The 18,119-nt window shown below is 37.5% G+C and overlaps 1 protein-coding gene across 1 annotated transcript in view; it reads left to right on the top strand.

Annotated features, from left to right (window-relative positions):
* The first annotated feature begins 3,249 nt into the window (after positions 1–3,249).
* Positions 3,250–18,119, top strand: part of LOC148951872 (indolethylamine N-methyltransferase-like) — a 40,384-nt gene continuing 25,514 nt past the window's right edge. Inside the window, exon 1 of the mRNA XM_089089092.1 lies at positions 3,250–3,373. Within this exon, the coding sequence (XP_088945218.1) occupies positions 3,250–3,373 (124 nt within the window). The remainder of the gene's footprint in view (positions 3,374–18,119) is intronic.

The raw sequence follows: 18,119 nt of genomic DNA, 5'->3' as shown, positions 1-18,119 counted from the left end.
TCTAAAATCAAAATTTAGTGCCCACGAAAAAGTAAGTTAAGATCAAGTGGCTCGGAGTTATGTAGTTGCATGGAAAAAAGTAATAAATATTATATGGCTTTAAAAAGAAGAGCCATCAAGTTATCTCTTTGAGGTTAACAATTGATACAGCTCAAACATCAAGCGTAAATAGCGTACCTAACAGAAAACATGAATTACGGATAATTTTTTTATTTTATTTGAGACGGTCAATATTGCCAAGTAATACTACTAATACTAACAACTTACTATAGCACCAAGCTGCATGCGGTCAACACAGCTACGCACGCTCCTCATCCGTCCTAATCTACTCAAAGCCTCCCTCTTTACACCCTCCCAAAAAGTTACCATTTCCCTTAAATCTTTCCATACGACATCCTCCCACTATATAAGACTGCCAATGTATATCAGATTGCTAAATAATACTCAGTGTTAAGGGACTGCCTGTTACTGAGTAAAATTCTTTAGGCAAGCTAAAATATGAAAAAAAAAATATGCTTTTGAAACATTTTATGAGCCAAATACATCAGAAAACCTGTTCTGACATTTCCCAGCTATCATTAACAGGATAGCAATAACTACTGATAAACCTTTCTTTACATTTTTCCCTTTTTGCATATATTTTATACTTTAATATTTTCAGGGAGAGCATCAGAGCCCCTTTCATTCTCTCCCACAGGGGCGTCCCGAGGGGGAGGGGCGTGATGCCCCTCCCCCATCATTTTTGGTATTTGGTAAAATTTTCGCCGAAGGTGAACATTTCCGCAGAAATTTTGCAAAATCGACCGAAATTTATCAAAATTCTTGATTTCTGCAGAAAATTCGGCATAAATCAGGTAGCGATTCGGTAAAATGTACGAGGATCACCCCCCCCCCCAATAAGATGAGCCTCAGGACGCCCCTGCTCTCCCATACTCTGTTTCTGTTATAAATTCTCTGGCACATATTTGGAGGGGTTTGGTCGTCGTGGTCCTTTCCAGAAATAAAAGTTATTTTGATTTTCTCGTGTTTTTTCACTATTTATACACTCGATCCGTTTTGTGTCTTATTGTTTTTATTTTTATTTCAAGTGCGCATCGTTTTTGAGGGGCCTTAGGGTTTTTTCACAATTCTCCGAATTTATGTTCTTGTAACTAGAAATTATCGCTCAATTGAATCTGAAAGAAAATTAATATTTTCAAATTAGTGTTACAACGAAAGTATTTGTCACTAGGAAATCTCTTTTAAAATATCATTTTTAAACTTTGGCTGCTATAAGCCGTGGTTAATTTTTTACTTAGGCCTCAGCTTCCACTACAGCCAGCTTGGTTTTCTTTTAATCAATAGGCTGGTTTAAAAAAAGTACGCATAAATTTACCGGTGCATACAAAACTTAACCACGGAAAGCTCTATCCCCGAAATTCATTCTACTCTAAGGTCAGCTTTTGCAAAATTCTACCCTGCAAAATTCAACCCAAATAGAATTGAATTTGGTACAACTCAATCTGATGCAACATAACCCGCGCAAAATTCAACCCAACAAAACTTACCGCAGCAAATATCAGTCCACATAAAATTTAACCATGCAAAAACCATTCCAAGAAAATTCGATCATTGCAAAATTCAATCTAAAAATCTTAATACACAAACCTCATCTCACGCGAAATTCAACACACAAAACTAATGCAAACCAAAGTTCGAACGCTACGAAATTTCAATTTGACAAAATTCTACCAACACAAAACTTAGCGTGCAAAAAATTCAGCTTTGAAATATTTACTATTTTTACTCCCAAGAGGGAGAAGGACATTTAGGCCTAGGGCATTCCCGAAATTATGGGTTTGTCACAATTCTCCTAAGGCAGTTTTTCAGGTTTTTTTTAATTCATCCAACCCCCCACCCCCAGTTACAATTCTGCTTACATGCTTAGTTCAGTCAACATAAATTTGGCTCATTAAAATCTGGGCAGGGTTCTTCCACAGCTATTTGCTTCCAATTGGAACCAATGCTATAACCTGCCAACTTGAGTGTTATTTTCTATAAGAAAATGCAATAAGTAGGGGATCCGTGGAGGCCCGCACGAAGGGTTTCCCGGGTGTGAGGGCAACAGTTATAATTTTTTGATAATTTGAATAAGAAGTACCCGGATATTAAGTCTCAGAATTCGGGCTTAATAATATACTCTTCTTATTTTTAATCATTCTCACAGTAAAGATCTTTTGAAACCCAGGCCTCTGGACCCCACAGGTCCGAGTATCGGTAGATTATCTGACCAGAGCGGATAAAAACTAGAAAAAAAAAGTATTTTTAGTTGAAAATTTTTAGGCTATCCAGGAGGACTAAAGTCGTTCAAATAAAACTTTGCACAGGGACAACTTTCCAAACACGCAGGGGCACAGGTCCAAACAGAAAGTTTTCTACTGTCCTCCTTGTTCTCGTAGCAGGGGTTCACTCCCCGACCCTTCCTTGGCGGCATCCATGGTGCGTAGATACGAATCAAATTTGGCCAGAATCAAATATAAAGCTCCGTATTTTTGCATTTTTTGAATTTTGAGATACTGTGTCCTAGATTGAGTTTATAAAATTATCCTTGTGAATCGAGGGGTTAATTTCTTTTGTTCGGTGAATCATTTTTTCTTTGGTTAAAATTAGCACGAATTGGATTTAAATGATCTTTTTTATTTTATCCTGACTTAATTTAGCCGGGTTTAATTTTTATTGGGTTTAGTTTCCTCGGGTAGGATTTAATGTGGGTAAAATTTTGCACATGCTGAAGTTTTTCAGGTTCAGTTTTGCACGGGTGGCATTTTGCAAGGGCTAAAATTTGTCACGATAGGTTTTTCTGGGCTGTACTTTACGTGGTTTGAATTTTGTAGGTTGAGTTTTGTGTGGGTTCTTGGCAACCAAAGAAGTTGTGACATTTTCCCTAATTTTCAACCCAATATAACGCCAAGCAAAAAAGAGAGAAAGAGAGAGAGAAAAAATGGGTCTAGACCCATCATTTTACTTCAGTTCTGATAAATAATTTCATGACATTGTTGGGTAGAACTAGATGACATGGCTTTTGTCTTTAAGGTGAACTTGAGTTCCCCCTTTTATTAGCTCCACATGCTCTTTGTATCAAAACTACTGCACAGGAAACTTCATTCAGAGGTAGACTTTTTTTGTGTGAAAGAACAGCAGAGCGCAAGGTAGAAAAATCGTTCATCCTATATAAGAGTAATTCATTGTTTCTGAAACACAGATTTGAACATGGACAGTGTACTTGAATTATATGAAGCCAAATTTGACCCAGAGGAATATTTAGATGAATACTACAAGGAACTTGATCCAGAAGTGGAATTTTTCCTATATAACTTGCACAAAGTTTTTGAAGGTATTTAGAAAACCTAATGAACTTGCTTTTGTAATCCCTGTTCGTAAAAGAGTCAGGCAGGAGGCTCTTACTTCTTCAGTCTTATTTAACAATTAAGTTTTGGAGACACAGAAAATAATTCCCTACATTTTGTTTATTTTATAAAATCAACATGTCTTTGCATCACATGCTTACGATGCCCTCAACCTATATCGGACTACTGAACGTATTAAAAAAAAGAATTGCACTGTCGAATGAATATCGTAGTTTCGCCCTCAAAATCAATCCAGAAAATCAGAAGTTGTACTTTTTAATTATCATGACGATTAATCATCGCAAGCTATATCCCTTCCCTTCATACCTCCGTTATGAAGACAGTGGACCATATCTCATACCTAAGCCTCTATCTATTCATTATGCTTACAGTCTTGTGATCGTTCAAATTTTGGTACCCGTCATCTCGTCAGTCTTCACAACGCTGTCGTGGTGCCTCAAAATGTGCATGTTATGTGTTTCTAGAAGATATTCACTAAAATTCTCTCTTTTTAAATCTTAAAAAGATTCAATAGTAATAGATCCTATAGATTCAATCCATTGGATCATATAGGATCCATTCCAATCCAATCCATTGGAAATTTCATACGTCTTCTTTTCGTCATTTTAGATAATCGAGAATTCTTTCTGCAGTTACTAGAAATTTACAGTTATAATTGAGTTTAAAGGGCAAACGGTAAAGTACCAAAGACAGTGTAAATGAAAATTGATTATTTTAATCGGTTAAATGAAAACTTAACAAATTAATAAGATCAGAAATTTAAATTTTAATGAGAATGATCTACATATTCTGTTATGTAATTGTTGATAGTAGCGGGTGCCAGATTAAAAAAAAGAAACTTTGCTGAACATCTGTGAAATTAAGCTAAAACCACGGGACACCCAAGAGCTTAAGAAATGAAGCTCCCTCTTGAATGTGTAATGTTGTTTTTGATAATCAGAAGACTCTTAATGTTTGAATTTTTACGGTTTAAAATCGTCGTCAAATTTATCTAGTTAGTCATTTATTTTGCTCACTTTAACGGTTCAAAGTGGCAACAGTGACAAAACTAATGTATTACCTGGAAAAGTTCACAATTGGTTGTGAGAGTACTTTCTCGAAGTTAAAACTAGAATATCAGCAGATTGGTTTAAGTTTTAATGTGGATAAAACTGTAGCTGTCAGTTTCAACCTTAAAGGATACTCTCATAAATCCCTCATCTTACTGAAACTTGTATCCCCCTCTCTAAAAGCCTTATTTACCTGGGAATACCCATTGGAAATTCAATTAAGGAAACTATTAAGCTTGCCATCCAAAATATAAAAAAAAAGACAACGATAGCTTATGCGTCACTTGTCTCTAACATTACACACCATAGTCGTTTCCATCTTTCTAAACTTTATAATAGTCTAACTATGCCTCATCTTCTTGCTCTGTCTCCTATTTGGCAACTTTTTCCTTCTTCAAAAAAAAGCAACTTGTTCACCGGATTTATTTTAAATTTGCTAAATTCCTTTTATATATGCCCCCTTGGACTAGCAACGTTTTTTTGTCCCAAAAATTTAAGCTCATTTCTCCTTCCACAATTATTGATAAAAGAGTGAAAATTTTTAAATCTTCCTCCAGTAAACTAAATCATGATTGGTCCTCTTTATTTTTATGATTTTTATGGTTGGGTTATGATTTTTTATGTCTTTTGATTTATGTCTTGATTATCTTGTGATTATGATATGTGATTTGTGATTATGTCTATGATTATTATGATTGTAAAAACTACTTATTTTTGTTCAGTGCATAAGTTTTCTTCTCTTTTCTCTTTTTTTCCCTTATGTACTCTGTCATTTAGGGGATCTGCGCCCTTTTTTGTTTTGACAGGCTATAAGTAAATTAAACTGACTTGAATTGGATTGAATTTTTAAACTACCATAAGAAAAATCCCGGTTTTCAAGTATGAATTCACATAAGAAGGGCCCAGGCGGCTTTGTAAAGAAAAAAGAGGCATATTGCATTTTCTAAACTTTTCAGGAAAGCCAAAAAACGAAAAATATTTTTCCGCCTGATGTTGAAAGGAATTTTTCATCCGTCAGATATGTGACCAGACAGATGAAGAACGCCCTGCTTCTTTGATTTCAACACTCCTCTTAAGTGTTTAATAGTTTCTGGCAAACCTTAGGGACTTTTAAGTTTGAGGAAATCAAAACTACCCAAATTTTTATCGAAGTCGTACTTATAAAGTAAGTCATTGCGACCCTTCTAGAGATTAATCTGGATTACATTCGACAGCTGAATTGATTCCTGTTCTGCCCCTCGTTTTGGTGCCTTTTCATTTTTCCATAGATAAAACTACGCCAAAGGCTGCAGTCTCCTGAAACTATTCTCAGTAACGTCAAGAAACAGCAACTGCGCTGGGCTGGTTCGGCCATGTCAAGCAAATGGAGCTGAGTCACCTCAAGAAAATCGCACTTGAAGGACTTCTGCATGGCCTTAGTCCACGAGGCAGAACACTATAACGAGGGGCGGGGAACTTGAACTTCAACAACGTAAAGTTGGCCCAGTTATCACGTACCACACCTGATTGAACAATGTACCGAACCCTTGCGCATAAGATATCAGAAGGAGTGGCCCTAAAACGTCCATCAAGGATGACCAGGACCTAAGTAAGTAAATAAAGGTCTTTTGTCTCAAGGACTTAGAGCCTCGTTTATTTTTTAGAGTTCTGCATGAGTGTAATGATATTCTGCAAGTCTTCTACAGCGTAAACATTCGTTATCTTTTTCTCTAGAAATCCATGAACGGAACCAACCGTCATATGAGTGTTGCCTTTCGTCAAAAATTTGAACGTAACTATTTTGTGCCCCTAGCTTTAGTTTGATACGGGAAAAAAGCACTGTAGAGACTCCAGTTCTTATTTTGAGTAGAACAGTTGTCACACCAAAAGATAAACTCTTTTAATTTTCGGAGCTAACTTATTAATCTGTACACTTCCGAGGCAACACCATCAGAAGTCCTGCCATGCATGGCTCCATGTTAGAATATGTAGCACGCTACCTCAGAATGTTTCTTTCCTTTGTCAGGAGTAAGAGCCTCATTGAAAAAAACTAAGCGACTAGTAAAATGGGATTCCCTTATTGTAGACAGGACAAGGAGTAAAACAATCTTTTGCATGTCAAAACTATAGACTGCTCTTTCTCGGCCATACGGATGCTGTGATTTCCAGTTCTCTTGGCGCCTTCGAACGCCATCTTCTTATGATCGTCATACAGCTTTTTTTATATACTGACCTATTCTTTTTTCGTCTTTTTTTTCGTAACGTCAAGAAGTTGGCATGTATCATTCTTCAGCATTTGCAAGGAAATATCCATGTCGTGCATCACTGCTGCGTGTGAAGACTTAGAACATTTTTTTATTGGGAAAGTTTGGCGCAAAATCTGCCTGCAAGTTCTCAATAGTCAGAAAGTAAGCTACGTTAGGGCTATCTTTTTTTACGATAATGCGGTTGGCATGGTCTGAAGGATCCAGTAAACATCTCAACTAACTCTTTATTGACAATCTCGTGGCTATTAGAACCATGTCTTTCGTTTCCTCGAAAAATAACTGATTCTTTTATTATTTTCTTGCACATTGTCTCAACAGACTTTGTATTCACAAAACCTAGCGTCCACATAAAATTTTGTCAATAGAACCTGATATGTAGCCTAGGGGTTTTTGTTTTTGCCATAATTTGTTGATTCGAGATTCAAACTCAAAGCATAAGGCATATGAGTTTTTTTTTCAGTGGAGAGTCAGCTTGCAGGTTCACCCTTCTTCTAAGAGCATTTACTGGCTCAATGAGAGTTTTTTTTTGTAAACTAGCCGCTGTGTGTGATCTAGGCTCCAGTTTTCGATATGAATTCCTTTTCATCATAGGCAGCGCAATAGCACTGCCTAAGTAAAGAAAGATGTTGGCCCAATGTATTATTTATTATTTATTAATTAAAAAAACTTTTTGCACAAAATAAGTTTTTCAAAAAAAGTAAAGAACTCCATTAAACCAAAAATGAACAAAAATAGTATATAATAATCTACAAAGCATACAACTACCACAAATCGGTATTAATAAATAAATAAAACCCAAAACAAACAGAAATTTAAATAAGTCAAATTGAAAACGAGCAGAAATTAATCTGAGTAGGGTTCTAAACCCTATGATTTCTAAGAGCCAGAATATAATTTGTACTTTACTGAAACAAATTCAAATGAATTTACTGAAAAAAATGTGCATTGTCAGTTTAATATACATTTCTTATTTATTATATTTATATAATAAATTATATTTATATTTATATCCTTTATTTATTATACTATATTTATTCCTTAAAATCTTAATTAATTTTGATTTCTTAAAGTTAAAAAAGTGAAAACATTTAAAAGATTGTTTTTCAGTAAAGTACAAATTATATTCTGGCTCTTAGAGATCATAGGGTTTAGAACCCTACTCAGGATAATTTCTGCTCTTTTGAGTTTGACTTATTTAAATTTCTGTTTGTTTTGGGATTCATTTATTTATTAATACTGATTTGTGGTAGTTGTATACTTGGTAGATTATTTGATTCTATTTTTGTTCATTTTTGATCTAATGGAGTTCTTTACTTTTTTTTAAAAACTTATATTGTGCAAAAAGGTTTTTTGATTAATTTCTCTTCGTTTTATATTGACATAAACTTTTTCAGGGAGAAATAGTGAGCCTCTCCTTAAGCTAAACAACCATCCCTTTCATAAAAAAAACTTCAATACCCCCTGGGCATAACTTACGACCCTTCCCCTAGTCTCTGGGGTTTGTTTCAACCCCAAATGCCTTGTTATATGATATTTAGACTATTTTGAACAGAATGGGCATCTCAAAATTTCTAGTAGACGCATTTCAGGACAATGTGACGTGTGTGTAGGGGGGAGAGAGTATCTACCCTCTGATCACTTTGATTCTTTAAAAGGGCACTAGAGCGTCTGATTACCAATCCAATGAGCCCCCTTTGAAGTTAATGAAAATTAAAGAAAATTAAATGACCAAACTTTGTATAAAAAGCCTATATGTCCCCAGGGCAAAACTTACAGCCCTTGCCATGAGGGCTGGGGGGGATTTTTTTTCCTCAAAGACATAATTTCCAGACCTTTTTGATAGGCTTAATAAAATGGCTATATCGAAATTTTGATTGGAAGTGTTTGAGGAAATGATAGGCATGGAGGGAGACATTTGCCCTCTGATCCCTTTCAACTAATAAAAAGAGGCACTAGTCCTCTCGATTTGCAATCAAATGAGCCATTTTTGAAGCTTCTAAGACAAAAATTTCTATAAGAACGTTAAATGCCCCAAAGGCATAACTTACGACCCTAGTCCTGAGGGTTATGAGGGGAGGGTTGTCATCCTCAAAGACATAATTTCCAGACATTTCAACAACGTTGAACAAAATGGCTATCTGAAAATTTTGATTGGATGTGTTTTGGAAATTGGTGAGCGTGAGAGGGGGGTTTGTTTCCCTCCAATCACTTTCGACTATTAACTCTTTGATGGCTGGTGGCTCTTATAAGGCACACCAAGATTTTTGCCTATAGCTCCTTTCTGATTGGTCGAAACGAGAAGTTATCTACATAGCCAGAGACAAGAGAACGAGAGCTATCGAATGGTATATTACTTTTCCCCTTTATGAGTCATCTAACAATGTTCGCACGGCACTGAAGTTTACATAGTGAAATTTTTCGGATTTTGTTGAATGAAATAAATCTGACTCGGGTAATATTGAAATTTATGTTGCTTGGTGAAGGACAAAAATCTTGTGATGTTCGTTACTGTCTGACGGTTCCATCCGTATTATTTTTATTCAAAACTTTTTATTCATCCACAAGCAAGGACGGTTTTTAAGTATGTATCTTATAAGGCCCATCCGCCCTAAGGGAGGGAGTATAATACCGACCCGCCGAAAAGTTTAGTATAGTTTACACAAGGAGATCCGGGAAATTATGAAATAACGTACCCATTTTTGATCCTGGTTGACCTATAAACAGCTAATTTATAATAATTGATCCTGATTGACCTATAAACAGCTAATTTGCGGATATAAAGATCAGTTAAAATCAATGGATTTGTTTAAAACCGTAAGACCATCCATATATAACCCATGCATTATCCGCCAAGTTCGCCAGTTTACTATCTACTATCAGTGACTGAAGAGCCATTGAGATTAAGGAGCCCTCAACCTCGTCATTAGTCGATGAGGCAATATCAAGGAGTGAAGAAAGTCTGCAGGAAGCACTGATGAGGCGACATGAAGGACGATTAAGAAGAGTGGATCTCAGCACTGCTGTTTTCTATGTCTTAGAGCCGGACGGCGATCCCTCTGACCTGAATTTGGAGGATTCTGAAGAGGGCAATGAACCTCTCATTTGCGAATCAAGTGAAGACGAGCACGATAGTAGTTGGGATTACAGCGACGACGAATACGGTCTACCACTCAGTCGAAGAGCAAAGTGTCACCTAAAGTCTGCAAAATCCCTCCGAGATGAAGCCAAAGTAGACGTAGTTCCTAAATCTTCGGCTGAAAAGAGACGAATCTGGAAGAAGTGCCACAGAATGACGTGGACTGGAAAGGACAAATGCCAAGTCCCGACTCGTCTCTGGTTACTCCAATCGCATTCTTCCAAAAGTTATTCGACTCTGAAATTATAAGCATCCTTGTAGAAGAGACGAATCGGTATACTCTGCAGGAAGAAGGATAGGAGCTGAAATGTACTATCAAAGAAATTGAACAATTCCTTGGAATCCTTTTGCTTATGGGAATCGTGAAACTTGCCCTCATGTCTATGTACTGGAAAAATGCTACATGTTATTCTCCAGTGGCTAACGTTATATCACGCGACCGCTTCTAAAGATTCAGAAAGTTCTACCACGTAAATGATAGTTTCAAAGCAATCAAAAAGGGGAATCGGGGATACGACCCCCTCTTCAAGGTTTGGACCCTTGTACAATAAGCTTTGTAAGAATATGCAACAAGTCCCAAACGAAGAACAAAAATCTGTGGATGAACAAATGGTCCCGTTCAAGGGCCGGCTTGGGATCAAGCAGTACATAAAAGACAAGCCACACAAGTGCGGGATAAAAGTATTTACAAAAGCTGGAGCCAGTGGAATAGTTCATGACTTTGAAATTTACAGTGGTAAAGGAACCACTGTCGGTTCAGACCTTGGTGTTGGTGCTGATGTGGTGCTCGGCCTAGGCGAATATCTCCCGAAAAAAACAGAACTACAAAGTGTTCTTTGACAATTTTACAGCAGTTTTCATTTAGTAGAAAAGCTGTGGGAAATGGGAATCCAGCCAGTAGGCACAGTCCGAATAGACAGAATGCGGAAAGTAAAACTTCCGCCCTTGAAAGCTGACGAAAAGCTGAAAAGCTCCAGAAGAGAATCGTTTGATTGGCGGGTTGAGCAACATTCAGGAATAATCGTGACGAAATGGTACGACAATAAGCCGGTCCATGTTATTTCTTCATATGTTGGGCCTGACCCACTTGATCAATGCAAACTGTGGGACAAAAAGGGGAAGGCTCGAATCGATGTAGCCAGACTTCATGTCCTCAAAGAGTATAACAAATTCATGGGTGGGGTGGACTTGAGCGACATGTTAATCGAGTTATATCGTACTGACATCAAGGGGAAGAAGTAATACATGCGTCTAATCTATTACTTCCTTGACGTCAGCGTAGCCAATCCATGGTTACGGTACAGGCACAATCATCCCTCTGACGCTGAGATGCCCCTTTCCCTTGTTCGCTTTCGTGCGGATATTGCTGACTGTCTGCTCAGATGTGCAGTCATCCCTGCAACAAGTAAAGATAGACCACCAAGCGAGTCTCCAGTTACTACCATACCGCAAAAGAAAACTAGGAGTGACAGCATCGCCAGTTCCAGCGCTCGCTTTGACAACACGGCGCACTAGCCTGAGATGGTGGACGAAAGACAAAGATGCAAGTCCTGTACAAAACACGCCCACACGTTTGTCAAGTGCCTGAAGTGTAATGTTCACCTTTGTTTAGCCAAAGACAAGAATTGTTTCAAAGCATACCACTCAAGTGTTTAAGTAGACTGTTTCACTATTTAGCTGATGTGCCTTACAAGATCCATATTCCATGTGAAATGAATATTTGAAATAAATGATTTTCCTCAGTTGCCCCTATGTCATGGGCCCCTAGGAAACTAGTAAAAAGCAAAACTGAATTTTTCTAATCACAGTTTTATAATTCAGCCATCAAAGGGTTAAAAAGGGAACCATCCCTCTCAATTTCCAATTGAATGAGCCCCTTTTGAAGTTTCTATGACAACGCTATCCATAAAAACCGTATATTTCCCCAGGGCATAACTTACAACCTTTCCCCTGGAGGATCTCGGGGGTTTGTCATCTCCAAATACATAATTTCCAGAACTTTCAACTACGTTGAACGAAATGGCTATCTCAAAACTCTGATTAAATGTGTTGGGGGGAATGGTGGGCATGAGAGGGGGATTAGTTGCTCTCCATTAACTTTCGACTATTAAAAAGGCACTAGACCTTTAAATTTCCAATCAAATGAGCCCTTTTTGAACTTTCTACGACAAACTTTCTATAAAAACCATATATACTCCCAGGGCAGAACTTATAACCCTTGCCCTGAGGATTTGGGGGGGGGGGGGGTGTCATCCTCAAAGACCTAATTTCCAGAACTGTCAACTACGTTGAACAAAATGAATATCTCAAAATTTTGATTTGATGTGTTTGGGGAACAGGTGGGCGTGAGAGAAGGGTTAGTTGTTCTTCAACCACCTCCGACCATTAAAAAGCACTATAGCCTTTTCAATTTCCAATTGAATGAGCCCTTTTTGAAGTTTCTACGACAACTCCTTCTATAAAAACTTCACGGGCATAACTTACAACCCTTGCCCTAAGGGCTGTGGGGGGGGGGGGGAGTTGTCATCCTCTAAGACATAATTTCCCGAACTTTCAACTACGTTGAAAAAAATGGCTATCTCAAAATTTTGATTGTATGTGTTTGGGGAAATAGTGGGCGTGAGAGGGGGGTTAGTTGCCCTCCAATTACTTTCGACTCTTAAAAAGGGCACTAGCCAGTTCAATTTCCAATTGAATAAGCCCTTTGTGAAGTTTCTATGACAACGCTTTCTTTAAAAACCTTATTTGCCCCCAGGGCATAACTTACAACCCTTGCTCTGAGGGCTGTGGGGTTGTCATCCTTAAAGAGCTAATTTCCAAAACTTCCAAAACTCGGGGATTTCTCATCCTCAAATACATAATTTCCAAAACATTTAACTACGTTGAACAAAATGGCTATCTCAAAACTTGATTGGATGTGTTTACGAAAAAGGTGGGCGTGAGAGGGGGGTTAGTTGCCCTCCAATCACTTCCGACTATTAAAAAGAGCACTAGCCCTTTGAATTTTCAATCGAATGAGCCCTTTTTGAAATTTCTACGACAAAGCTCTCAATAAAAAGCTTATATGCCCCCAGAGCATAACTTATAACCATTTGCCCTGAAGACTGTAGGGGGAGTTTCCTGCTCAAAGATATAATTTCCAAAACTTCCAATTACATTGAACAAAATGGCTATCTCAAAATTTTGATTGGATGTGTTTGGGGAAATGGTGGGTGTGGAAGGGGTGTTATTTGCCTTCCAATCACTTTCGACTATCAAAAAGGGCAATAGCCATTTCAATTTCCAATCGAATAAGCCCATTTTGAAGTTTCTACGACAACACTTTCAATAAAAACCTTATATGCCCCCAGGGCATAAATTATATCCTTGCCCTGAAGGCTGTGAGGGAGGGGGGGTTGTCATCCTCAAAGACCTAACTTTCAGAAGTTTCAACTAGGTTGAACAAAATAAATATCTCAAAGTTTTGATTGGATGTGTTTGGGGAAAAGGTGGGCATGGGAAGGGGGTTAGTTGCCCCCCAATCACGTTCGACTATTAAAAAGGGCACTAGCCTTTTGAATTTCCAATCGAATGAGCTCTTTTTGAAGTTTCTACGGCAAAACTTTCTATGAAAATCTAATATGCCCCCAGGGCATAACATACATCCCTTGCCCTGAGGGCTCTGGTGGGCTGTCTTCCTCAAAAGCATAATTTCCATCTGGAAATCAACTATGTTGAACATAACGGCTATCTCAAAATATTGATTGGATGTGTTGGGGGAAATGGTGGGCGTGGACGGGGTGTTAGTTGCCTTCCAATCACATTCGACTATTAAAAAGGGCACAAGCCACTCCAATTTCCAATCGAATGAGCCCTTTTTGAAGTTTCTACGACGACGCGTTCAGTAAAAGCCTTATATGCCCCCAGGGCATAACTTACAATCCTTGCCCTGAGGGATGGGGGGGGGGAGTGTCCCTACTTCGATACGAAGTGCCCTGGTCTAAAACAAAAAAAAAACAAAAAAAAATCATAGGCAGTTCATTAACACTACCTAAGTAAAGAACGATGTTGGCACAAGGTCTTATTTATATACTTTTTGTTCTGACCAGGGCACTTCGTATCGAGGGACATGTCGTAGAAACTTTGAAAAGGGCTCATTTGATTGCATATTAGAGTGGCTTGGGCCCTTTTTAATATTCGAAAGTGATTTGAACGCAACTATCACCCCTTCCATTCCCAGCATGTCCCCAAACACATCTAATCCAAATTTTTAGATAGCCACTTTGTTCAGAATAGTTGATTTACACACAGAAAACATGTTTTTCAGGAGACCAATCCCCCACAGCCCTAAGGGCAAGGGATGTAAGGTAAGCCCTGGGGGCATATAAGGTTTTTATAGAAAGTTTTGACATAGAAACTTCAAAAAGGGCTCATTCAATCGGAAATTCAAAAGGCTAGTGCCCTTTTTAATAATAGAAAGTGATCGGAGGGCAACTAACCTCCCTCTCACGCCCACCTTTTCCCCAAATACATCCAATCAAAATTTTGAGATAGCCCTTTTGTTCAACATAGTTGAAAGTTCTTGAAATTATGTATTTGAGGATGACAAACCCCCCAGAGCCGCCCGGGCAAAGTTTCTAAGTTATGCCGTGGAGAGATACAAGGTTTTTATAGATAGCGTTGTCGTAGAAACTTCAAAAGAGGCTCATTCAATTGAAAATTGAGAGGGCTAGTGCCCTTTTTAATAGTCGAAAGTGATTGGAGGGTAACTAACCCCCCTCTCACGTCCACCATTTACCCAAACACATCCAATCAAAATTTTGAGATAGCCATTTGGTTGAACGTAGTTGAAAGTTCTTGAAATTAGATCTTTGAGGATGACGCCCCCCCCCACCGCTCTCTGGGCTAAGGTTGTCAGTTATGTGCTGAGGGCATATAATGTTTTATAGAAAGTGTTGTCGTAAAATTTCAAAAAGGGCTCATTCGATTGGGAATTAAAAGGGCTATTGCCCATTTAATAGTCGAAAGTATTCAGAGGGAGAATCCCCCCCTTGCCCATCATTTCCCCAAACATTTCCGTTTAATATTTTGATATGGCTATTTTGTTGAACGTAGTTGAAAGGTCTGGAAATTATGTCTTTGAGGATGACAATCTTCTCCCCATAGCCCTCAGGACAAGGGTCGTACATTATGCCCTTGGGGCAGATAAGGTTTTTATAGAAATTTGTTTCGTAGAAGCTTCAAAAAGGGCTCATTTGATTGGAAATTGAGAAGACTACTGCCTTTTTTATTAGTAGAAAGTGATCAAAGGGCAAATGCCCCTCCCCCCATGCCCACAATTTCTCCAAACACTTCTAATCAAGATTTTGAGACAGCCATTTTGTTCAGCGTGTCAGAACGGTACGGAAATTATGTCTTTGAGGATAACAAAACCCCCAGCTCAGGATAAGGGTCCTAAGTTATGCCCTGGGGACATATAAGGCTTTTATAGAAAGCATTGTCATATAAACTTCGGAGGGGGCTCATTGGATTTGTAATCAGACTTTCTAGTATTCTTATTAAGAGTCAAAGTGATCAGAGGGCAGCTACCCCCTCCCCCACACAAAAAAAACGTCGTATTGTCCCGAAATGTATCGAATAGAAATTTTGAGACAGCTATTCTATTCAAAATGGTCTAAATATCATATAACAAGGCCTTTGGGGTTGAAACAATCATCAGAGATTAGGGGGCAAGGGTTGTAAGCCATGATCAGGGGGTATTTAAATTTTTTATGGAAGAGGGTAGTTTAACTTTAGAAGAGGCACAATCTTTCTCCCTGAAAAAGACTATGTCATTATAAAACGAACAGAAACTAATTAAAAAAACTCTTTCCACAAAATAAGTTTTTAAAATAGAAGTGAAGAACTCCATTAAACCAAAATGAACAAAAATAGAATCAAATAATCTACCAAAAATACAACTACCACAAATAAGTATCAATAAATAAATGAATCCCAAAACAAATAAAAATTAAAATAAATAAGGTCAAACTCAAAACGAGCAGAAATTAATATGAGTATGGTTCTAAACCCCAAGCTTTATAAAAGCCAGAATATAATTTGTACTTTGCTGAAACAAATTCTTTTAAATGTGCTCACCTTTCTAACCTTAAGAAATCAAAAGTCAATTAAGATTTTAAGTAATAAATATCAGTATATGTATACTAAACTGACAATATAGAATTTTTTCAGTAAATTCATTTGAATTTTTTTTTAATTTGGTTCTGACGTAATTTACAAATTAACTTACGTAACGAACTCCTATATTCGTATATTTTTCTTCTGGCAAAAAATACGTTGCAAATATAGTTGCAGATTTTCGCAGATATGAGCTTGAAACCTATGTAATAGGGTTTTCTAATACGCTGAATCTGACGGTGGGATTTTCATTAAAATTCTTTCACTTGTAAAGGATCTTTCCTCCCTCTTTAAAAAATCAGGTAAATTTTCTCAGGCTCGTAGCCTTTGATGAGTAATACTAAACTTAATAAAAATTATGTATTTAGAATCAGCATTATAAGCCCATTCTTTTGATACATTTATTGACATCAAAATTCCGTTTTTAAAAGTTTCGATCACTATTGAGCCGTATCGCTTGTTTTTTTTTTACGTATATGTTATTACGTATATGAGGGGGTTCTCCCCTTAGTCAATACCACCCTTACTTTCACCTCCCATTACTTTCAGTTGAAAAACTTGTTTTTTTTATATTTAATTTATGATCTTTTTTTTAAATAATGATGGGAAATCCAGCGCCCCCTTCATAGCAATTTCCCTTTCCCCATGAAAACTTCCTTCATGAAAAGATCCTCCCATATAACCCCCGACCCACCCCCACCCCCTACCAGAAAAAATTCCCCCTGAAGACGTCTGTATACTTTCCAATAACCAATACTATATGTTAACATTGGGTAAAGTTCATAACTTTCAGCCCTCCCCCTGGGGGCTTCGAGGGATTAAGTCATCCTAAAAGACATAGTTATAATATTTTAGACCATGCTGAACAAAATGGCTACTAGAACTTTTAATTTCTATTCCAATGAACCCTCCCACGATATTCTAGGACCACTGTGTCGATACGATCACCCCTGGGGAAAAGAAAAAAAAAACAAAAAAAAAAACAAATAAACACGCATCCGAAATGTTTCTTCTGGCAAAAAATGGAAAATTCTACATTTTTTTAGATAGGAACTTGAAACCTCTACAGAAGGGTTTTCTGATACGCTGAATATGATGGTTTGATTTTCATTATGGTTCTATAACTTTTAGGGGGTCTTTCCCCCTTTTTTCGAAAATCAGCCAAATCTTCTCAGGCGCGTAAATTTAGATAGGTAAGATTAATACTAGTTGAAACTTATATATTTGAAGTCAGAATTAAAATCTGATTCTTTTGATGTGTCTATTGGTATCAAAATTCAGTTTTTTAGAGTTTCGGTTACCATTGAGCCGGGTCGCTCCTTACTTACAGTTCGTTACCACGAACTGTTTGAAATGGTGCTTTCAATTTTCCTTTTTTAATGCTAGAAATGTTTTTCGCTTTTTTTCCTTTTCCAATCTTTGACAATCAAGATAACTGGAGTACTTTAAAGTTAGTTTGAAAACCTTTTTATTGCTTCTTACTTGGGTTTTGTTTTCCCAAATCAAGTAATTTTCCCAAACCAAGTGAAAATGACAGTGAAAACTAAAAATGAGCCATATAGTACCACAAAGGCAAAAATTTTGAAGAAACCAAATTTCTTCAAAACTGGGGTCTGACGAGGAGGGAGCAAACTGAGGTCAGGAAGGGGCAATCGCCCCGTGCCCCATATCAACTTACGCCCCTTCTTTGTTCCATTAGCCTACATCTAAGATTTTTACGGTCACACTCGTTTGTTTTCTTTGGTCTTTGATTCGTTTTGTTTTTCTCATATCTTTTTTACTGCAACTGCATTACTGAACTTTGCTCAAAGGCAAACATTCATTTTAATCTGTACTTGAGGCTTGGTCACTTTCTGACTAAGCCATTTGGCTCATCTTTCTTCTTGGTGCAGGAGGCAGTATCATCGGTTTTTCACCTTTTGGAAGTTCTAAATAAGGTGCTTTGGCATTTTTGTCATGACACAAGCTATTAACTATGTCCAAATCGATTATACAACTATCAGGTAAATAATCAAGTTCACTGAAATTCAAAGATAAATTCTGTTGTCCTTCAGCTTCATCGATTTTGCTTATTGAGGAGGTAGAGTCTTGTTGAATAAGGCAGTGACGGTCAATGGAGGTACTA

This window comes from Artemia sp. Qi Xiang Cuo, chromosome 5 (assembly GCF_049724085.1).
Source record: "Artemia sp. Qi Xiang Cuo chromosome 5, ASM4972408v1, whole genome shotgun sequence".
In the NCBI taxonomy this organism is placed as follows: Eukaryota; Metazoa; Arthropoda; class Branchiopoda; order Anostraca; family Artemiidae; genus Artemia; species Artemia sp. Qi Xiang Cuo.
Note: the sequence above shows the minus strand (reverse complement) of the source record. Positions and strands in the feature narration are given on the sequence as shown.